Here is a 25011-nt window from a genome sequence, read left to right as displayed (position 1 = left end):
CTCAGTTGCTCTTGGGGCATTTGTTCTCTCTTAGCTTCTCTGGAGCAAGAGTCTGCTTTCAATGGCCATCTTCAAACTGTCTCTCATCTGCAGCTCCTCTCTCAGCTCCTGGGGGCTCTTTAGAGTGTCCCTCTTGGCTGCAGTAAGCTGGTTCCTTCTCTCTGAGCTTATATAGTGCTCCAGTAAACTAATCAAGGCCTACACCGAATGGGCAGGGCCACACCTCCATAGAAACTATCCAATCAGAGTTATCACCCACAGTTGGGTGAGGTGCATTTCCATAGAAACAACCTAATCCAAACATTCCAACTTAATCCCCACTAATATGTCTGCCCCCACAATATTGCATCAAAGAGCATGGCTTTTTCTGAGGGACATAATATGTATAAACCGGTACAGTGTCCATGAAATTTTGATTTCTTCTTAAAGTTAGTCTACCTGGTAGGCCATATGGCCCATCTGTCACTCACCTGCCTGAAATCTTTTCTCATCTATTCTGCCTCTTTATTCAGGGGATATTTAACTCCCTTCATTATCAATCCAAATGAGCCCTATGCAGGAAGGTCAATGTAGAACCTACTCTAAATTACACATTAGTGGTTTCAGTGGAAGCATCATATAGACTATAGAGAAAAAGAACATGGATTTTCTAACCAGACAGATTTTCCTGGTGACTGTGTGACTTTAGATAATATGCTTCACCTTTTTTAGCCTCACATTCCTCACTGGAAAATGCCAATAACGGCAACCGGAATGGTGTTTGTGAAGTTTGGTTGTGATAAAGCATCATGCTGCTTTTCCACCTCTATGATGCCCTATCTTCAGTCTCCTGTCAAAAGGATTTGAGCTAGCTTACAAAGTCAAAACAATTCATAAAGTGACAAACAAAGGCAAATACAATAATTCCTATGGACTTATAATAATGTCCCATATTTTATTAAGTGTTGGTCACAAATTATCTCAGATAGTTTCATAAATTCCTGGAGTGAGAGGAAAGCAGGATGATCATTGATTTGAAGTTTGTTTGTGAATTTAGAAAAGTTAGGAAATTTGCACCATAATATGTTTAGTTAGTGACAAATCAGTATTCTTTTGGCTACATCATACTGCATCTGATACTTCACATATATGTTACTGTTCTGCTGCTGGATCTGTGAGAAGTTCTTTGCTCATGTGAAATTGGATGTTGGCTCAGATCTGCAAAAGGGCCTAATTACAATTCACCTAAGAGGTGGCTTACAGCATCATTGAGTCATACATTAGGGAGCACAGCTATCATCAAGCTCCAGTATATAAGAAAAATAATTCATAAAGTGAATTCAGCTGGAAAATATTATAAGCGAGCAGTCTGAAGTAAGGAAAAGCCCATCAAAAGTCTTAACAGTGAAAGACTGTGTTTCTCTTGTGAAGACTGAAACTCATTAGATGCATTCAAATGTGTAAGTGGATAATTTCCAAAATGTTTCAGTCTAAGGCACATTTCTATTTTTGTGAAGAAAATGTGATGGAAATTTGAGCATGATGTCAGACATAAGCACTATTAATTTTACATCACTGATTAATCTCACGCACATAATCTGTACAGTTGCTAACCTCTCCTGGTTGTGATGTATTTAGTTTGAAGAGTAGGAAATAAAGAGGCTAAATAGGGAAGGCACGCATTCACCCAATTTCAAAAGATCTAAGAGCATAACTAATATAGCTATTGTTCCACTGTACCAACCAAATTCTACTTTGTAGATTAGACTGCTTGTCTTTCATAATATTGGTGGAGCAAAATAGTTCCTTTCCTTAACATGAGTTGGTGCAGAAGAGAAAGGATGAGTGTTCATGTATCTCTATAAGCCTAGATAGGGACAGATTTTGTACACATTATTTCAGTCTTTTATGAATGGACAGTTTATAAAGCATGTAAGATACTTTTTCTTTAGCTAATCACCATCCCTGCTGTAAAATCTGTAATGGCTATGAAATACTATATTAATATGTATCTTAGTTCTCTTCTTTTTCAATGTCATCTCTAATTCATTGCATTCCAACAAGCACTTATTGAGCACAGACAAAACTGATATAGATTTGGAGAGATTGTAGCAGAGGTACAAAATATGGTCCCTATCATCATTGAGGTGGTAATTAAACTTGAGAGATGTCAAAGAAAGATCAGGCTATGCATCCTTCTGGTTTCATTAATTCAGTTCATTCCACAAACATTTATTAACATCCACTGTATTTGATACTCAAGAATGCAAGGAAGACTAAGACATAGGCACTGCTTTAAGTTTGGATAGGACATTTGCCTAGATAAGTATTTTAAACTAGGGGTAGGTAAATGGTGGAAAAATAAATTTAAGCTGAAAATAAAAAGCATTGTTGGATAAAGAAGGATTGCAGCCATTAATTATACCAATACACATTTTGAATGAAACTTTATCAACTAAGAAGAAAAACAAGAAAAATAGTCCCTATCTACTCATTTACAGTAAATCCAGTTAAGCTGCTTCTAGGCCTCACCTTATCTTGAACTGGGAAACTACAAGGGCACAAGTACTTTATTCAGCTGATCATTCCTACCCATAAAACTCAGGACTGACCTTCAGACATAACTACTCATCATCCTTGGAGTATGGTTCTCAAAATAATTAGACGTATTCCTCTTATAGAGCTGTGGGTTTATTATACTAAGCTTATACTGTATATGCAATGTGCAGCTTTTTTTAAACTCAGTGTGTATATTCTGTTTATTTTCTTCATGTTCTTGACATTTATGTTAGCTGAGCACTCATACTTGTAATTTTAACTCATCCTTCAAGCTCACTGTTAAAGCTTGTGTTATTTTTTTGCCTGTGTGTATTTGTGTTTAAACTAAGGAGAACAAATGAGAGCTGAGATTAAGGATTTGTTGTTTTGGTTTATCTCCCAATTTCCATTCTAACACAACTAATATGGATTCTGCTTTCAAGTTAATCACATTGACCACATGACTGTAGTCTCCATGGGAACTGGCCAATAAGAGATTTTATTTAATTAGAACTGTCCATTATATTTCGAAACAAATGAAAACATATCCATCTTTGGTCTCATATTATTATTAATGTGGTCATTTGACTGACTGGCTTTGTAATAGGCAGTTCATTAGCAAGAAAACATGGCTTCAAATATGCAAAAAGTGCTGTTAACAATGCAAAAATGGAGAGTGGTCGAATTATATTAAATAATTTGAATAAATTTTTTGTAAAATACTGGAGCCAATTCAGATAGACATTTATTATATATATTTTAAAAAGCAGTGACTGGGAGTGCCTAGTAAATGAAAATCTATTACACATTTACACAAGAGAAGGCTATAACTTTTTCAACGTCTGACATTCCCAAATCTGCCATCTTCATTTCTTAACTTTCTACAAACATAATGAAAATGGCAGAACCTCTTTGAGTACAGTAAGGACACTGATTTCCTGAATAGAAGCTGGTAATAGTAATGGCAGTAGATTTGATCATAATGTACTAAATAAAAACCTTTTGCAAACAAAAACATTGTTAACTAAACTTATAATTCAAGAGGTATGTAAATGTAGCCTCTTATCTCAAAGCCTATTCATAAATATTGGAAGCCTGCATAAATGCATAGATAACTACATGTCTAGAGTCTGAATATATAGATTTATGGAATATGTGCCAAAATGATGATATATATATAAAATGAATTGCCAAAAGATTCCTTATCTAAAATTCCCTATCTACATATTCATACAAGATGTATGCACCTTACACTACAGTTTTAGTGTGAGACAGAGAAACCCTTGGCATCATGGAGTGTATAGACAATGGTCATTGAAACCCTGTGGAACCAAATCAGACCTGGAGAGTAAAGCATCCAGTATGGTGGGCAGAGAACCAGTCGACTGTCTCTCTAAGTCCAGCTGTCCAAAGGCTAGTTGGATAAATAACGCAAGTCAGTTAATCTCTCTGGCCTCTGTTGTCCCGTTTGGGAAAGGAGGAACAGTACTAAATGACCTCTGAGACCTTCTACAGCCAACCAATGATGTCATTTTAAGAAAGCAGTGTCTGCTTTTGTATTATAAGCAGAGTGAGCAATTGAAAATTAATGGCAGTGACCTGAGATGTTCTACCAATAGAAGGAAAAGAAATTGGTGTTTTGAACAAAATTGACCTAATAAGAACTAATATTAAGCATTAAAATAGTAATGACAGGATTTGAATATTGCTGAATGAGGAATGGAATAGTAAAAAAAATTTCTAGACTTTATCATGGCTAGTGCAATGCCCATATGGGATTCAACTAGATGGAAATAAAATAATAGTGGGACAGATTATCAACATTTTGTTCTAATGCAGACAAACTCTAATAAATCTGAAGCTAAAGTGAACATGAAACTAAGAATAATTTGGATACACTGCATAAGTCCTTACCCCGGTACCCAAATGGTGGAAATGTAGACCTGCAATTTCAATGCTGTTTTGCAGTAAAAATGACAGTCAATTCCAGGGGTCGTCAGCACAAAATGTCAGGCTCTGAGCAGTGACATTTGAAGCAATATGAAAAGTGTTTCTCGTGTTTGAGAGTTTAAAGTGAAGAGCTGTGAAGATACACTTTGGATGACTGCAACCTACACCTGAAAGGTATTAAAGAATCATTTTGTTTCTGTCTTTACAGAGGAAGAGGGCGGAGATCTGGCCCAGCCGGGCATCAGTTTTCCAGGGCCAGCAGAGGAGGAACTAGGTAGAGTACAGATCACAGCATTGGTTATTGGAAAGATTAGTCATAACCAGACATGCACCAGGTTTGAGTGGCAGTCTGCAAAACTAGTAATTGGTGAACCTTTCCAAAAAAAATGTTTTAAGCATATGCTTGACTTTAGAGAATGTCCTGACAGTCAAATACAATTTAATAGAGGTTGGTTTTTGTTTGTTTTGTTTTGTTGTTTTGTTTTTCTTTTTCTTTAATAGTAGTTTATAAACATTATGGAAGCTGTAGGTGGAAGAAAAGGGTTGCTGCAGATCATCATGGGATTAGCTAAAGCAATTATTAATATAGTTGTTAAATGTTTACCAATGTAAAATGACTCCTCTATTCTTGTCTCAACTTCATGTCTAAAACTTACTCTAAGTAAATTTAAGGAAACTAAAATCTCTTTTATTTGAATTTCTTTTTCATATAACTCTGTTACTTGGCAAAAAAAAAAACAGCTGATTTCTCTATGCAAGCCCAGCATACACTGTGGTTTAGTTGCTGAGTACAAATTATGTTCTTTCTTCCAAGGGAGTTCTGAATTAATGTCATATTATATTTACCCCAGTGCTAGTTAAAGTCTTGCAGAAATTTTATTTTTATGCTGCCATAGACAAAATAGAGCTAGTGCCATATTTGGCCATTAGTCATTTGACCTGGAGTTATGCTTACATAAAACGGGGCAAATGCTTCTGTTGGAAGTGTGAAATGTTGAATAAAGTAAACATCAAACAGTTGAATAAAATCAATGTCAAGCTGTAACTGAAAAAAGAAACATTATCAGTAGATCAAGGTCCTTTCCCCTCCATCTGACATGCTTATTATCTAGCCTCAAGTATTTTCAGTCTCCTTTCTCGAGTTGCTGATACCCATGAGCTGTTACAACTCTTAGGGCTGTGTTATGCATCATAAATCTGATTTCTATTTAAATTTAAATGTTTCTTAATTTATTCCAGACCTTTAACTGTTGAATCTGTTGCTCATTTGACTGGCCTAAAGAATAATATTGAAAATTGAAGGAGTCCAATTTGGATAAAGCTGTGATTTCTTTTAAAGAAAATTAAAACCAAAAAAAAACCTTTGCTTTTAAATTTAAAAGTATGAAAATTATAGTTCTAAAAGAATGATAGCATATCAACCAGTATGGTTGAGTTCTAAATTCATTTCTAACTTGCCATTCTAGACAAGTCTTTCTTCACTTGGAAATATGCAAATAAAATTATTTTTATTTCTTATTAGAAAGGAGTAATAGCTATCTCTTTTGAATAGTTACACATTTTTTGTTTTACTCTAATAAAACTCTTTATCACTGCAAATATTCACTATTAGAGACCAAATGAATATAATGACTTATTTAACCTTTGTTTCACTGACTTTGCAAGTAACTTACTTGCATTTGGTACTATATCTAAAAAATTGTAGTTTCACAGTTGTATCTATAATGCCAATTTTTCTTTGTGACCATTCTTTTAAGTGATGAGAAAATGCCAAAATAAATGAAAAATATTCATTTTAAGGCATGTTTTTTTGTGGCAGGAATTTGAGGCTTGAAACATTTACCCTCTTGCAGGGATCTCTTGGGTGAGCACCGAGGCCAGTAAGCATTTACTGAGTGCTCACTGAGAGGGCAGATGCTTTTTTCATTTAACACATGCATGCTGGATGTCCCTTCACTTAGGGACAAGGCTTGGCTGGCTCCATTTGCTTCTGGGATCCTCTCGATGCCATGGTGCTATGGATGACCAATATTGCTGGAATCAATTGTTCGCAAAATTACTAGATAGACCTTTCTACTGCAAAACTATAGATTTGCCCTATTTCATCCCTGGTATTTAAATAAGTATCCATGGTAGAAAATTTATAGCTTGGAATTCCTTTTTCATACTCATTGTCAAGAAGACTTGCCTAAATGAAGCTAGTGATGTTTTCAACTAGCTGTTTGGCCTGAACAGCGTTATTATTTACTGTTGGTAATGACTGATCTGTAAAAACAGACGTCCTTTCAGGGGAAGTGAACAATGAAAGAATGAAAATGTCAGCATTTTGCAGAGCAAGTGCATTTTAATGGCAACATAATAGGTCCACTTTGTTTAGTCTGAAAACTAACATAATTCTAAGGATAAAACATTCTCTCAACAACCAGATTGTAAAATCCTGGTAGATGAGAGCTGGGCCTCACTTACCCTAATATTGCACTCCCATCACTGTCTTCCACCCAAGTATAAACAGAACCATAGAGTTTCAAAGCTGGAAGTTGTCTTAGAAATCTCCCAAGTCTCACACTATACTAAATTGAAAATGTCTATAATTCAACATTAAAAATATTTTTCCTTGGTGAAGAACTGGCAAGACACAAATGCACATAGAAACAACAACTAGTGAAAATTAATGAAAATATTTATTTAAAATTGGTGGAAATAGCATATTATTTGAATGAATGTTTAAACTAGAATGCATCATTTAAATTAAATTTATTTATTTTATTATTTGACATTAAATTTAAACAAAATTAAATAAATACAAATTATAACAATCTATATACAACTAGAATGTTCCATTTGTTAAAATTTTGTTTGTGTTTGAGAGCCTAGAATGCTTGGGTTTGAATCCTGACATATCCATTACAAGTTCTATAACCTTTCACAACTTACCTAAAGTCTCCAAGTTTTTGTTTACTCATCTATAAAAATGGGAATAATAATTCTTACCTACCTCATGAATTGATATGAGTTAAAGTAGATAATTATTACTACCATGGCACTTAATAAGTCATATGAAAAATTAAGCCCATTTTTTTCTATATTATAGATAAAAAACACAGGTTCTGTTTTGTTTGTTTTAATTTTAAGCAACCAACTAAATATTCAATCATTATTGACTGCATGCAGCTCTTAAAGGAATGAAATGAAGCCCCTGGCTTCCATGAGTATAGACAGTAAGTGGCTTCCTAGGAATGTCAGGAAAGATTTCCATGAATGAGACAGATTTTAACTGGGTCTTGAAAGACAAGTCACATTTTAGGAGGCTAAGAAATGAGGAACAGACCTTGTACATAAGAAAAATGACACAAAATTTTGAAGAGAATGTTGAGGACTGAAGCATCAAGCATGTAACTAAAAGAAGATAAAAGGAATAGCTCTTGAACGGTAGCTTCTGCCCAAATTCTTACCTTGGACTCCCAGATTAGGAGTTTAGATTTGTCCCATAGGCACATAAACTAAGTGTCTTAACGATGTGGATACGATCTTGAAAGATTTCAGCCATCATGCTGATGACATTGCGCAGGGTGGATCGTAGGAAGGAAAATACCACACTGTTTCCACCGTCTGGCCATGAGGCAGTGAGAATTTGACCTGAGTTGGTTGCGATGAGAATGAAGAGGAACAGTAAGATTTTAGAGGCTCTGGAACAAAAGAAACAAGAGGATTTGGTGCTATTTGTCCATAAGGAGCTCTCAAACGTGCTCCTAGTTTTCCCACTTGAGTGGTGGTGTATTGAAGTCTGCATGGGGTGGGAGGATAGTGGTGGGAAGGGTAATCTCTGCATTTGGCTCTCTTAAGGAGATTGTGAAATATCCAACTGCTGATAAACTGGTCTTGTAGGACTGCAGTTGAGAAGAGAACCCAGTCAAGGAAATGAACATTCTGGTTCCAGTGATCTTTTTCAGCCCATTCATTGAAACATTCTGCCTCAACCTTGGCTCTGCATTTGTTAGCATCACTTAGAGAGCATTTAAAAAATACTGATGCCAGGTCCTGAAGTCTAGGCACTCTGACTTAGTCTGAGGTGGGGCTTGGGACATGATTCTAATGTGAAGCTAGGGCTGAGCACACTGTTGTAAAAGAGTATGAAAGGAAAATTAATAGAACAGTTCCAAAAATAAGAAAGGAAGGAAAGAAGGAAGGAAGGGAGAGAGGAAGGGAGGAGAAAAACTCTGAGCTACATTCCTAATCTTATTATAATAACTAATCAGGAGACGACACCTTAATTATAAACACTTTTTCTACAAATTGAATTTTTCAGTTTCTTTCCTCATCTCTAAATTTAGGAGGTTAAATTAGATGATTTTTAAAGGCTCTCCCAAGATGCAAATTTATGGATCTATAATTCTGCTGGGCCAAATTAAAATTAAAAACACTTTATAATGATCTTACTGATATTATAGTTGAATGAATAGTTATAATTTCCAAAATACTGTGAGACATTTTACAGCATGGTATAGGTCATAAAGTAATAAAGTAGCATTTGCTTCTGGCCCTGCTCAAAGTATCAATCTTTTTTTTTCCCCCCCTTTAAACTGGTCTCAGTCTCCAAAAACTCCAAGTAAAGATGAATGACAATCATTGAAATAAAACTTATGGTTTTTCTTAGTGATGTATAAGTTAGTAAAGTCATCCTTTTAATAATAAGAGTAACACATTTCATGCCCATGCTATTATCTATTATATTTTAAGAGCATATGCATTCTCTGAACCTTATATAATGTATGAAAAGTAATTTCATGATGAAGAAAATGACTGTGGAATATAGCGAGATAAAGACACTTTCTGTAAAATTAATCCAAAGTGAGTGATATAAGTGGATTAATATAGGACATTCAAAATGACTGCAATGGAAGAGAAAAGCCCACTTTTTCCAGGAAAAACATTTTTAGGGATGACCTTCGGGCACACTAAAATTAATTTGCTTAATCAGTAATTTTTGTAACATTGACTCATTATAGAAGCTGTTATTTCTAAGAATGGCATTTTTTTCATTCTCTTGAATGTCAAAATTAAATCAGTTGTAAAGAGATGATGGTTTATTGACATTTGTGCAAACTATTATATTGACTCAAATTTTGCACTGAGTTAACTGCAAAGTGAAATGAAAAAAAAACAAAGGCAGGTAAATAATCAATCAAAGAATATTAAACACATAATATATGCAAGGGATAGCACTGAGAAAATAGACACACTATGTAATTTTCAAGTAACTATTTTAAAATAATGCCCACCAATTCTTAGAGACCTCTTTATGACAGGCACGTATATAGTGTAAATATTTTATATAATAGAACATTAGATAGCATCATTTTAATGTCTACATAGTATTTAATTGCATAAATGTCTCTTGGTAATTGATACAGAATTTATTTAACAAGAATTCCCCTTTTTAGATATTTATTTTTTGTACTTGAACTCCCCTTTTTAGATATATGGGTTTTTGTCCTTTTATAAACGTCCTTGGCCACACATGTAACTTTATAACATTATGGACACCCATAATTATTTCCTTAAGGTAAATGTCTAGAAATATCTAGAAACTGTGGAAACAGTTCTGTCTGAAAAATAATAACAATTCATACTCTTATTTCTAATGTTCATTTACTTGCATCCTTAGCAAATTGGAGTCCTCCCCCACTTCTTCCCCATTCACCCTCCCTTTTCCTCCTTCACCTGAAAATTATCTTAGGATTTTTAGTAATCTCTTTTCTGAACTGCCCAGTGAGGATTCAGAGACCACAGATGGAAAATGTTCCTTCCCAACATATGACATAGAAACCTGTTACACACTGCAGGAAAAGCATGGAAGTTCTGCCATATAGGGGAGACTAAATGTCAATTAGTCAAGGAAATATTCTAAAGAAAATATTTTTCTTTTAATAATTTCATTTGAAATTTTACTTCTAGAAAACAAAATCAATTTTTAAAATTACTAATACATAATATTTGTGCAAATTAGGATTTTTTTAAAATACAAATTTCTGAAATACATTCCCTAACTCATCTCCAAATATCAGTTTTAAACTTGCACAATTTTCAATCCTAGTCACTGCCCAATGAATTATAGTATGTTTTCCCTGGATTGATACTCTTCAAAACAGTAAATCTTTACTAATTCATTCATGCATCCTTGCCTTTATTCATTCAAACAAATATGGAATGTTTTCCCCATTGTGGGGTATACCAATATGAATGACATGTGAGCTCCCTGACTTAGCCAGCTCAGTGTATGGAGGAATTAAGAAAAAAAAATAATAATAACGACAGTATATATAAGATAAAATAAATTCAGTTCAGCTAGTGAGGCACTAACCATGTTTCGAAAAAAGTAATTTTACTGAAAGGAACCAGGGAAAGATTGTGGAGAAGGTGGCATAAGCATCGGGTCATAAGGATGAGTAGGATTTACAGAGGCGGAGGAAAGGGATGAGGTCGTTCCTGGCTGCCAAAGTAGCCTGAGCAAAATAGGGAGACCTGTGTGTGACTGGCACATTTGGGGGTGTGGTAGCCTGGGGTATGATGGGAATGGGGGCAAAGAGAAAGGCTGCATCATAGGGCGGGAAAGAGAAAGCATAATTTACGGAAGAGCTACGTGAACATTGCTTTGCTCTTGAACTTTAATTAGAAATCTTGACATCAGCTCTCAGTGCATAAATCATTTCAGTGTTTGAACATGAAACATTAAAAAAATGAATTTGGAAAGAAAGAGGCACTAATTGTGGGAACAAATGCTGGCCAGTGCAGAACACATTCTGGAAGGTGAGAATCGATAAAACAACTATGTACAGTTGATGGATGCTCCTCTGAAAGTTTTGTTAGGAGAGCTTACATGTGTGAAATTGTGGGGGTGAAGCAGGGTCGCTGATGTTGATTTCATCTTCCCCTATTAGAACAGAGTGAACTAGACAAGATTCATAATTCGTACAATACTTCATAAATATGAGTAAGACACTGTTCCCAGATCTCAAGGCTCTTACAAACTAATAAAGAAAAAAGGCTCCTATGTAAACATCATGGGGTGGAAGCTAAATGTTCTGTGAGTGCAGAAGGAATTGATACATTTAAATGGTGAAATTAAGAAGATTTCATAGAGCAGGTGACACCTTAGTTAGACTATGAAAGGAACGGAAGAATCAAGAACAATATTGGAGGATATTTCAAGGTGAAGGTCATCTGTTGATTTTAGTTCTGTTAGTTCTAGACCAGGATTTCTCAACCTCAGTGCTACTGACATTTTGGGTGGGATAATTCTTTTTGGGGGGAGGCTGTCCTGGGTTTAGCAGCATCCCTGCCCTCTCTATTAGATGTCAGAAGTACCACCTCTCTCCCTTGCGTTGGGAGAACCAAAAGTGTCTCCAAACATTGCCCCCAATTTTGAGAACCACTGTTCTAAACTCTACTCCAAAACTGCACTAAAATTTGGATGTTTCAATTTACAGAAAGCAAAAAGAGACTTAAACTATCTCACATGATTCTATTTCAGGCTTCATAAAATTAAAAAAAAAAAGAAAAGAAAAAATACCCTCCAGGTACTAACCAAAAAGTAGCTATAAGAACTCCTTCTTAATAAAATAAGCAATTGAAATGGGACTAATGGCAAAATAAAGTAATTTTTGGCTTTGGGGCTTGTTGGAGAACCCAGTTGAATTTAGACTTAGGATCTGAAGGAAAATACATGTTTTTTGCAAGGGAACAGGAATGTGAGCAATGAAATGATGCAGACTGACCTGGTTAAAGGGCATTGAGCTTGTCCAAGGACCAGTGGGAGAAAACAAAGCCACTTCCCAGAGATGTGCAGCCTCACCAGGCCCTCACACACCCTGCAGAGACCTGTTCTGCTGGCGACACAACCAGACACAGTGAGGGTTCCGTCTGCCTCCACAGAAGGCCACCTGCCACCCAGAGAGCCGTGCATTTCTGACGACACACCCTTATGCTCACGAGGTCAGAATCGGGTGCAAAACAACTGCAGCACTTTCCCAAGTGTTAAACCCAAGGCTGGATGAATTGAAATCAGTTTCCCCTGGATAGCACCCCTCAGCAATCCCAGCTTCTGAGCAGCTTGAGGTCTGTTCCTACAGAAGGTACATGTATCTTAACTAAAGCAAGATATGAAAAGATCCAATCTATGCACATACATGTATATGCACAGATGCACACACATTTGAATAACAACACATGAAAGTTTTCACGTCACCACATTTCAAAACTTTTCCTTCTGAAATAACTCTTCTGTATAATGACTCAAACCTGCAACTTTTAAATGAGTAAAAATTTTGTGCTAAGTTAAAATGGTCTTAGATGGAAATAAATAAGGAAAGAAAGGAAATAAAATGATATTTTGGGTAAGACAGAAACTGTTCATTGAATTGACCTTTTCCTATTTCAGCAAGTGATTTTAATTTAATTTTGCTTTTTAAAATGTTTTATATTTACATGACATAGAACACTTATTTCTAAACTGTGGGTAGCAACTCATTAATGTGTCATGAATTCAATTTACTGGATCACTACCAGGAATTTTTTGTATAAAAGAGATTAGAAAATATCAAGATACATCACACCTAATAAGGATTAGTAAAGTTTAACAAAACATTTTTTGTTGTGTTTGTGTGTGTGTTATGTATAATGGTTCCAGTACTAAATGTATTTTTTATTGTGAAATATAATTTTTAAAAAAATTGAAAGCTACTGATAGAGTAACTCTTTGGAAAAATCAGAGCAGTAGAATGAGAGAAACTTAACTTTATGTTGTCTGCAGTATTTGGAAATGGGTAACATGGGTAGTGGATACCAAGACAGGCTCTGATCTGCAGACTCTGGTGTCTGCTTTGCAAACCTGGACAATTCACTTAGCTTTCCCTGCACGGATGAGTCCTCATTTATGAAAAAAAATAAGGGGGGTAGGTAATGATAGGACAGCCTTCTACATCTTAGTACTGTTAAAATGATTAAATCTTATAAGACCTTAGAAAAAATATGTGGCCCGTATTAATTATTCAGTAAATGTTAAGTTTTTATCATTAGCTTAGCACCATCAGGTGATACTATTATGCTATCACTTGATGACTTGACATTCACTGATCCAAATTTAAAAGAAGACATTTCAGAGGTTGTAGGATTGTGAATATAGAGAAAGCAGCTAAATAGGGAAGATGGGCATAATGTTCCCTGACAGCTGTCTAGCTTTGGTTAGTCTGATCCTAACACATGATTTCCATGACTACTCAATTCATTTTCAAATTGCAAAACTGAAAATATAGACTGAGATTATTTTTAGATTCAGAAGATTTGGGGGGTATGTTAGGGTTTTCCTCTACAATTGTATATGAGGCATAAACATGTTCATGTGCAAATAAATGTGCATTCAATACTGGATTGAAATTACTTCTTATAGATGGAGAGTTAACTAGAAACAGGGCTGACTTGCTTTGGAGAACAATGAAATAGTTGCTGATTTATTTGGATTTTAGCCTATGCTCGGTAAAGTATGGCTTCCAGGTACATAGTAAAATGAAAGGTCAGCTATTAGGAGGTGAAACAAATTATCTAACCAAATGTTGGCCTTCCAAAGGAACTTGTGGTTTGTGAAAGATAAAAAGTGACAGGTATTCTGCTACTTTCTGTGAAATTTTGAGAAATTTTATCAATTTTGGATGTTTTTATCATTTCGCTTTTATTGGTGGCTTCATGTATGAGAAGGTGCTAGTTACTTGGACAATACAAAGTACACAATAAAATGAAGGACAAATGGTAAAAGAAATTAAATGTCATTGAGGACTCACAACATATATTTTCTGCATATTCTGGACAATTAATTTCAATAATTTATTTAATTCCCACAAAAAAAATCTATATTTTTATCATTTTCATCTTACAGGTGAGGAAATTGAAGCCCCTAAGGCTAAATGATTTGTTCAATGTCACATAATGAATTAGCAGCTAGCCAGGGTTTGAACTAAAGCTAAACCCCAGTGTGATCTTACTACTTCACGCATTCCTTCCCAAAGAAAACCAAACTATTATATATCAGAGTCCAGCATTTCTGATTTCTAAACTAAAGCTAAACATTGTACCTGAAACATGAAATTGAATTGTGTTATGGAACTAATAAGCAATTTAATTTAGAATAAACATGGAACTAACAAGCTTATGTGTATTAAATATATATATTTGCTTAGGCAATTTGTCATATCTTTCTGATGTGATGAATTAGACTTCTCTATATAATAGAATGTATCTGTTTATTTTATCTTTTCAATTAATAATTGTTCTCACCAGGGCTATCAGGTAATTCAGCTTAAATCTTTTTTTTTTAATAATACAGGCATCCCCATTTTCTATAATATGTAATGGAAAAATAAGTTTCTATAGTGGATGACAAGTCTTCCATGAGAATTATGGCTATGGATTCTATGTCAATCAATATGTCATATGTGCAAAGATAAGCCCAAAAATCTGCTTAGCAATTTCAAAGAGAATAATTATGTTCCAAGTCTTATCAAAGTATGATAACAAGCATGCATATTTTATGTAAATCTTAACTCCACCAAGTCATAAATTTGCTATAAAATGAATGCTAGCTGTAGGTAATGTTAATTAAACATTTAACTAACAATTATTTTAGAAGGTTTCCTTAGTTCAGTGCCTCTCAAGCTTTTTAAATGTCAGCCCACTTAGGCAGAGCAAAAGACCTCAAGGCCTGGCTACCCCTTCTATTCCAGCCTTCCATTGGGGAAAGTGCTTGGCAAGAAAGAACTGGAGTAGAGCTACATTAAGCATGTTGGGGAAAACTTGTTGCTAGCAAACCTACTCCAAATACTTAGTTACATTATAGAAGAATATATAGCTTATAGAAGAATAGTATGAGCTTATACACATGGATTTTACCTTAAAAAATTTTTAAGTGCCCTATAAATTTAAAAAATAATACAGAAATTTGATTGTACTTACCTTGACAGTATGATAAAATTATTTAGTTAGCACAAATTCATGTGAAGAACATCACCAATTAAATATCACAAATTGTGGATAAATTGGCAGAAATAAAAGGGATGGGGGTAAAGTACATGTGTTTCAGCAGTGGATGTGGGAATGCTTCCTTCTCAAACCTCAATGTGTATATAAAGTCTAATATTAGAAAATCATGGCCCAAAAAATCCTAGGGTTGCAATAGGAATCGCTGCATACCCTTGAGTGAACCCAACAACTCACAGCAACCCAACATGATGAGGAAGAATCTATACTAACAGTCACTAATAATTAAGAGCAATAACAAAGCAAGTAATCTAATCAAGGAATCCTTGCTAAAGATTCTAGAAATTCTAACTAACTGTAAAGCACATGTTCCCTAACTCACTGCTATCTACATTAAGTAGAATACTGATTCAGAGACCTCAGAAAGCTCTAAGATCTTTTATGTATTAATCTTCAGATTAATTAGACAAATTGTTTAAACGTTATTAATTTTTTTTTTTTAATCGTAATCCAAGTGTACATATTGGTATTCTAAGGACTTGGTGAAAAGGACAGAACGATCACAGGTCCCAGGCCCTGGTCTCTGGAAGTATCATAGAGATTCAAGACTCTGCATTTTCCAATGAACAGCAGTACTGTAAGGGAGTGAGGTGCAAACATATACTGTCATAGGGGCCATTTGCCCCCACCAATTACCAGGCACTCTGTTTCTACACTAGACTCATGATTTAGCATATGCCAGTTTCCAAAAGACAGATATTTGCTAGAAACTGACAAGACAGAATTTCTGAACCTGAAAATTGAATGAGACTTCACTAAGCTTACCTTACCAGATGAATCTTCTTGGGAGCTACAACCATCCTCAATAGATGCTCCCTAGTTGTACACCATACCTAAAAACTAAAAAGAGCACTTTAAAATTAATCGTCGATTCACTGGAAGTTGCAAAAATGTACAGAGAAATCCTGTTTACCCTTCACCCTATTTCCCTCAACGGTTAAATTTTACATAAATATGGTACACTATCTCACACTTCAAATTTTTTTCTAAGCAGTAATTGTAGAACTCACAGATCCATCTATTCATTAATTCATTCCTTCATTCAAGTATATTTGAAACCCGACTATGAACAATACACTATTTAGATGTTGAACATAAAAATGCAAATACCTTACATATACTCGCAAAATCCTTGGTTCTTTTAGGATATGCTGGACATGTGGATTTGTTTTAACAAACATACTTTAGAACATTTCCCACTCCAGACAGTAGCTATGATAGGCACTAGACAGAATCTTGCTTCACATTTGTCTGTGTGGACACTGCTGAATGAAAAGTCAGAGAGAAATGAAGCCTGGCTCTTAATTACAGTATTGAAAGAATAAGATAGTGAAATTGGAAGTGACGAAAAATGAGGACTGTCTATAATTAGTCAGAAATATGATTCTCTATGCAGTACAAAATGTTCTCTCCCTGCCTGATTTTAAATCCAACTCATTTTTTTCTTATGCCAATTTCCCCCCTGTATCCTACATCTTACAAACTGAAGTTTAATTCTCAACAGTCCAGATATTTTTAAATTATCACGCAAATGTTTTCTGCTTTCTATTATACATAGTACAGAATCTGACTCTAAAATAAACTCCATTCTGGAAATTCAATGAAATTTTATAAAATTCCAGTTTAATGCAACTGTGTTGAAAAAACAGTGTAAAAATAACTAATGCTAGGCAGGAGAATAAAATAGGAAATATTGTGAATATTTAATCTATCACTCACTCCTGCTACTCTTCATTAGACTATTAATAATCTATAACACTGTGCCTTAATGTACATAAATTGTGTCTTGTCACTCCTTACTATCCTGTTCAGTAATTCAGGATTGATTTTTAATAAATATTGAAATTGTGGGTCAGGTGGGAACATGCTTGAAACTTATAGCTAACACTTTTGGAGCTTGTCCTATGTTTCAGGCTCTGTTCATAGCATTCTACTTGCATTAACTGATTTAATTTATCTTCTCAATAACTCTGTGAGCTAACCACTATTGCTATCATCCTCCTTTAAAGGTGGGGGGTGAGGCATAAAGATGTTAAGTTACTGACCCATGGTCAAACAGCTAACAAGTATAGGAACAAGGATTTGTATTCAGTCAGTTCACCTTCAGGGCCCAAGCTCTTAAGCTTTACACGCTACTGGATTACTGAACAGGATAGGAAGGAGTGACAAGACAAGATTTATGTACATTAATGCACAGAATGTTATAAGTTATAAATAGTCTAATAAAGAAGAGTAGCAGGAGTGAGTGATAGTAAAGAGAGACAACAAAGAATGAAAATCACCCATGGATGACGTAGCTAACAATCAGGAATTATGTAGGAAAAGTATGTAGGAAATGCACATATGGTCTTGAATGTGATGCATGAATCTAGCAAAAGAAAAAATTAGGAAGGAATTAGACACTGAAAGCATGAGTAATAATAGAGAATTATTATTATTATTTTTGTAGACAATGACTAAACTCACTGCGGGCACTTAAGTCCTTACAATTGAGTGTATCTCCCTTTCATTTAATGTAAAAAAAAAATAAAAATAAAAAAAATAACTAGGCAAGAGCAACCACCATATATCGCTTCCTAAGAGGAACAGGTAAAATCAAGTTTCTATCCATTCACATTAACACAGACATTTTGCCTGCTGGTTTGAAGCTATTATGAACCCCAGAAAAGCAATGATCTTTTAATCCAGTCTTATGGGGTGGAACCTTTTGACTGAATGTTTCCATGGAGATGTGACCCACCCAACTATGGGTGAGACCTTTTGATTAGATTATTTCCGTGGAGATGTGACCCCACCTATTCAGCATGAAGCTAAGAGAGGACTCCCAGATGCTTAGAGAGAAATGCCCCAGAAGAACCAAGCAGAGAGTTGAGAGAAGCTAAGAGAGATAGAAACTCACAGACATTTTGGAGAAAACCATTTTGAAATGCAACCCAGGAGCAAAGGACCAGCAGACGCCAGTCACGTGCCTTCCTAGCTGACAGAGGTGTTCTGGACGCCATCGGCCTTTCTTCAGTGAAGGTATCCTCTTGTTGATGCCTTAGTTTGGACATTTTTAAGACCTTAGAACTGTAAATTTGTACCCTAATAAATCCCTTTTATAAAAGCCAAACCATTTCTGGTATTTTGCATAACGGCATCTTTAGCAAACCAGAACTGACGTGAAAATCAAAACACACACACACCAGGAGAACTTTTTACTTATATTCTCGAAGATGTGCAAAACATTTTCCCTAAAAGCAATGTGTATACTGAAGGACTGTCAATACATTCCTACTTGCCCCAGATTGAAGTTCTATGCTTTCTTCCTGATAGCGGTTTCTCTCCTTGACCGCTGACTTGCCCTGAGTTAGAGCAATCTTTTTTCTCTTGAATTGTAGCAAGCAGCCTCCAAAATGGTCTCTCTGACTCCAGACGTACTTTCTCCAATCCATTCCTGCAGCCAGAGACATTTCTGTGAAACAGAAATCCAAGCAGATCCATCTTCTACTTGGAATACCCTGATGGCAGGCTCCATTCCACCTCTAGCCACGATGAACTCCTTTGGTTCCACAACTGTGCAGAGCCTTCACATGCAATGTTTCCTACTGAGGGAACACTCCTGGCCTCTTTGCCCAGCTAAGTCTCACTCAATCTGCAGATCTCAGCTTAAGGGGTGTTGCCTCTGGAAAGCCTGCCCTGACTCTCCTAAGCCTTGGTTACTGGGTCCAGGGTTGATTGTTTTCCTCTCCAACTTCAGCACACTCTACTGTAATCATTTATTTACTGTCTGCCTCGCCCATTAGACTCTGAGCTCAGAAACAGCAGTGATCATGTCTGCCTTCCTCACTCTTGTAAGCCCTGTACCTAGCATTGTTCTGTAAGACACAGTCACTAAATATTGGCTGGACTGATCTGGCTAACTCTATTGGAAGGAAATGACAAAATCTTTTAGGAATTGTGTAAAGAAAAGTGAATGAATAAGTAAATACAATGCTTAACTTTTAATTCCGCAAATCTAGCAGGAACTCCTGGGTAACCATGTATCCCTGATGTTTTGAGGCATCCCAACTTATGGTAACTTTATTGGTTGTTGTAATATTAATTTATTACAGTATAAGCAAATAATTATTTTTATGACGATCATTTTTAGTATAAATAAATTTATTTAAAAAGTGCAGATTCTTAAATTTTTTACTTAAAAAATGTCACCAGGCTCCAGATACACCAGATTATGCTTCCAGATGCCATAAATTCTTCAGTCCCATAGGAAGTAATGCTTCTAACTCCATCATGGTTATCTCATTCATCTCTCCCAGAAACTTGCACTTTACTTAAAAGTTTTCTTCTTAATTGGATATTGGCTAAAGAAAGGATTTGACTCATTGACTATGAGTGAGAAAGTCTGCAGAGAAGACTTTCAGAAGGAAAAGCTCCTGCATCCCCCAAAATTCATGTGTTCACTGTGAATTATGGAGTTACTCTGAGCATTGAGGAGATGAGAATTTAGTAGGAGCAATCTGTAGCTAGGAGAAGGACAAGCTCAGATCTGAGTGGTCTCTAAGGCAATTCAATGGACCCCTCCCAACCACTACCCCATCACCCTCCACTCCGCTCGTTGCCCCTCTGGGAGTGAGTGCCCTGACGTGAGATTTTCTTGTTCATTTTCTACTCCCTTCCTGTGTCTTGGACTCATCACTAGAGCAAGGGCCTGCACACTTCAGCTGAGATTGGGGGCCACAGCCAGCAAGAACACCCACTGTCTGATTCCTGCTTGTAAATCTGTCTCCTAAAAAAGAAAGAGAGAGAGAGAGAAAGAGAGAGAAAAGGAAGGAAGGAAGGGAGGGAGGGAGGGAGGGAGGGGAGAGAAAGAGAGAAAGAGAAAAAGAGAAAGAGGGAAAGAGAGAGAGAAGAAAGAAAGAAAAAGAAAGAAAGAAAGAAATAAATAAATAAAGAAATAAAGAAAAAGAAAGAAAAGAAAGAAAGAAATAGAAAGAAAGAAAGAAAGAAAGAAAGAAAGAAAGAAAGAGAAAGAAAAGAAAGAAAGAAAGAAAGAAAGAAAGAGAAAGAAAAGAAAGAAAAAGTTGGGGAGAAAGTTCTTTTTTTTTCTTAGCAAAAACACAAGAGTTAAATTAAAAAGCAACTGTAAGAATAGGATGAATATTTTTAAATCCATCATATGTAAAATATGTAATGCACATCTACATTTATGTAAATTTAGAAAATATTGGTTTTTACATTGCAAATCACTGCCTTGCTTTTCTTCAGGGCCCTCATTACTTAGGGTTGCCTCTCCAGCTTCCTTTCTCCCCTCCCCTCCTCTCGCCTCCCACCACGTGCATCCAGCACATCACATAGCATTCCCTTAGCCTTTGATACCCTCCTGCTTCTTAAGTTAACAGGCATTCATGTTTACTGAGTGTAATTCTAAGTATTAAGATTTCTTTTTATTTTATTATCATAAAAAACACAGAAGGTAGTAATATTATCTCCATTTATGCAAGAGAAAACTGAGGTTCAGTTCTGACTCCAAAATACTTGCTTTTAACTATTTGCCACTACCTTTTTAATCTGGTTATTCTTTTAACATTTAGCATGCATCAGTTTATACAACAGAGTTTTGTTAGACTTTTCTACCCCTCAAGTCCCTCCTTACTCTAAATTTATCCTCTGTTGTCCCCAGCATCTAGCTGAAGACCTGACTCATTAAGTTTTCAGTTTACTGAACAAATGAATAAATGAATGAATGAATGAGTGAATATAACATTTACTGGGTAATTTAAGCAGTTTCTAATTGGTACATCTTATCTTCTGTCATTTTTTCTAATCGATCCTCAGATGAAGAAGATTATTAAGATTATTTTACAATCTTTGTAAAATCTGACCAGAAGTAACTTTCTAGATTTCAACCCCAACAATTCCTGTTAGAGTTTAGCAGGAAGCTGTAAGGGGCCTGTGAAAGACCAGTTATAGATTTGTGAAAGTGATGAAGCCCAGTTTGAAGAAAGGACAGTTAAAAGCAGTAGCAGAACTGCCAGGCAAGTGGCATGAAGGGAAGTGGAGGTCATGAGAGGTGATGCATGTTAGAAGTGGGTCCAAAGAACAAATACTAGAGAAAAAGAGAACCATGACAGAGTGAATTTCTGCTCTGCGAAAATAAAAGACAGAGTCTCTCAGAAGTGACAGTGGGTTATCTGTGAGTCCCTCCAGAGATCCTATATTTTTTTAAAGGGAAAAAAAGAGATCCATATGCATAGTCAATCCAGGAAAGAGAGCAGTGACATACTCTTTCATAGTCTTCATCTTGGTAATTAAGGTGAGCTTGCCAAATTGGGTGACTGGGTAACCTTATGACAGGCCATTAAGCTTGTATATTTATTATAATGAAATTCTTTTTGAGAGTGTGAGCGACCCCTTTAAGCGACAAGTTGATGAGGGGATCTGTTTTGTTCTGCTCACTTAAAAAAAAAGCCTTATATACACTCTCTCCAGGGAGAGCCTGACAGTAACTATCAGTTCCAGTTGCCAAGGAGGTAAAAAGAGCTTTGTGCAATGCCATAGTAATAAAGACCAGAGTGATACAGTAGAATCATCACATTTCAAAAGGAGGAACTTTAAAAGGTGATTTAGTCCAATCTTCATTTTACAAATGAAGACAGTGAGACCAAGTCTGTGCACAGGCAGCAGTAAGTGATTTGGATTAACACTAGATGTCCTGACTTCAAGACTTGTTTCTCTTCTACTCCAGCTGTATTAAAGAGATAATAAGCATTTTTATTTCTATTTTATTCAAATAAACATATGGGGCGCATAGTGTGTGCCAGCCACTGTGTCAGGCCCTGGGTGGATGGACAGAAAAAGAAGTCAAAGACCTTACTTTTGTCTTCAAGGAGCTCAACAACCTAGAATAATGCTGTCCAATGGAACTTCCTGAGATGATGGCAATGTTCTATGTCTACGCTGTCCATCACTGCAGCCCATTTTGTATGTACACATGAATTTGTGTATTTTGTGTAAATAAGTGACTATTGAGCACTTGAAATGTAGATAGTATGCCTGAGGAGCCTCATCAGTTTAAATTTAAATGTCATTAACCATTCATGGCTATTGGTAACACTTTGGGCCAGCAAAAATCTAAACAAGGAAATGGAAAAGGTGTAATTACCGTATGTGGTAAGTGTTATATTAGGGGCAAGCGTGGGGCACTGTGGGTGCAGGGAAGAGAAAGGGAGAGCTGGAATGTGGCAGTGGCTGAGCAGAGCAGTGAAGGATGAGGAGGAGTTGGAGAAGGCATGCCAGAGAATAAAAAATACCTAGACAAATAGAACAGACTTGAGAAAGAGTGTGGTGCCTTCAAACGTGAGCGTACATCAGGAAGTGGGAGGAAAGGGAGGGAAGGAAGAGGCTGGAGCGGTAGGTAAGCAGGGACACTTACCCATTAAAATGGTGATATGTCTGATGCAGCGATTTATTCATTTAGGAACCCTGATGCTAATAAAGAGACACAGTTTCTGTCCTTGAAAGTTCAGAGTCCAGGGAGAGTAATGGGAGTGAAATAAAATACTGACAGATGAAGTGACATGATTTGATGGAAGTATAAATAAGCTTGCTTCTTTCTGTGTCCCCATAATTTTTCTCCTACAGAGTGATTTGTTGAGGATCTGATGTTTAAGGGGGCCCCTAAAAGATGTGTTGGGCATCACTCATCTCAGTACTAAAAGGGAGAGCCATTTTAGAGCACCCTGAGCAAATTTATCTAGGAATGAAGGTATACAGAGTATTTGAGGTTAATGCCTTGTGGCTACATCTGGGCTTACAATCAGTGTCCCATAGAACGAGAAACCGAATATCCAAGTAGTTGACCAGTGAGAAAAGGATCCACGGTAAAAAATATTTGAGAATTGCTTGTCTAGAACAGAGCTTACAAATTGGCAGCATGATGGCTTTATTTGGCCTTGGATGTATTTTGTTTGGCTTACACGATGTTCTTTAAACACATGGAGTAAACTTGTAAAAATTGGGAGATATTTCCTTGACAGCCCAGATTTCTGGCCTCTCTTGAAAGATGAGAAGATCTGGCACTTCTAGAATGCATTTCCACATGACAACAACACCCACTTCGCAGCAGCCACCACCACTCTTAGGATAAATGTGCCCAACCCTCTTTACTTATAAACATTCCCTGGGTTTGCTTCCCCTGGCACAAGGAAAGGAGTGATGCTGGAAAGGTTTCTCGGGGACAGGTTGTGAAGGAAACCATAACACAAAATTTGGGCAGACCATCAAGCTTATGTAGGTCTACAAGACAGAAGGGGATGGGAACCGTGAAAGATTTGTTTCATTTTGTCTTTTAGAAGAGGCATGAGGCTAGAAAGAAAATTCTGGCAGGAATGTGGAAGAAGTAAGTACTGTAGGCAAGGGAGACTTTGCAGCGTCTGTGGGATCTGGAGCTTGGAAAAAAGAACAGGAATGGGTAGATTTGGACTCATAAACAATGATGGAAGAAAGAGGACGTGTATGCCCATGGTGAGCACAGAGAAAACTGTGATGGGAAATGGAGCCACAAAGAAGAGCTTTCATCGTATCCTCACTCCCAATGCACAAGTCACCCCAGGTAAATTTACTAATTATGGCTGCTATTTATTACCATGCACCTAATGTTTCAAAATATTTCTACACTCCATTTTCCCCTACATTACTACTCTCCACCGCATTCAACCCTGTCAGCACTGCCTCCTTTCTTCTGCCAACCCTGTGTAATCTCAGGGAAATAGAAAATGAAAGAGTAACTATTCTTTGGAAAAAGTATTCAGGAGGGGGCAAGATGGCGGCATAGAGAGGAGTGGAAGCTAAGCAGTTCCCCTGGAACAACTACAAAAAACCAGAAACAACTAGTAAATAATCCAGAATAACTGCGGGGGGACAAACGAGACCATCCACTCATCATACACCAACCTGAATTGGGAGGAATGCCCGAGAACACAGCATAAAATCTGTAAGTAAAACCTGCGGAACCAGGTCGGGAGACCCCCTCCCCCATAGCCCGAGCTGTGGAGCCGCGTGGTGCCACAGAGAAGCTCTCTCCCAGCAAGCGAATACAGCTCAGCTGAGCTCCAACTGGGGTTTTAAGTAGCGAGTGTGAACTGCTCACTACAGGTACGCAGCCCCAAAAAACAGACAGAGGCTTTGGGTGACAACTGACCTGGGAGAGCCGGAGGGTCGCCTTGACTGGGTCTGAAGGGGACTATCTGTTTCTTTTTCGGCTCAGTGGAGAAAGCCCCAGTCATTTTCAGTTTCCAGGGCTGTGACTCGGGGAAGGGCGGAGACAGCACAAGCAGAGAGTGAGACCACTGAAATGCTAATGACCTCCACCTGGGGGCTCTGTCTTCTCTAGAAGGAAAGGGGTGGGGCCCTTTCCATTCAGAACCAGACCCCAGAGCCTGGGGGAACACGGCCACACCTCCTCACACCAGTCAAGAA

General features: G+C 36.7%; 1 protein-coding gene across 2 annotated transcripts in view; it reads left to right on the top strand.

Annotated features, from left to right (window-relative positions):
- DLGAP2 (DLG associated protein 2) overlaps positions 1-25011 on the top strand; it is a 666966-nt gene that overhangs the window by 439284 nt on the left and 202671 nt on the right. For both annotated transcript variants that reach the window (XM_037813208.1, XM_037813209.1), the window contains one exon: positions 4676-4741. In XM_037813208.1, the coding sequence (XP_037669136.1) occupies positions 4676-4741 (66 nt within the window). The remainder of the gene's footprint in view (positions 1-4675; positions 4742-25011) is intronic.

Source organism: Choloepus didactylus, chromosome 20 (assembly GCF_015220235.1).
Source record: "Choloepus didactylus isolate mChoDid1 chromosome 20, mChoDid1.pri, whole genome shotgun sequence".
Classification (NCBI taxonomy): domain Eukaryota; kingdom Metazoa; phylum Chordata; class Mammalia; order Pilosa; family Megalonychidae; genus Choloepus; species Choloepus didactylus.
Note: the sequence above shows the minus strand (reverse complement) of the source record. Positions and strands in the feature narration are given on the sequence as shown.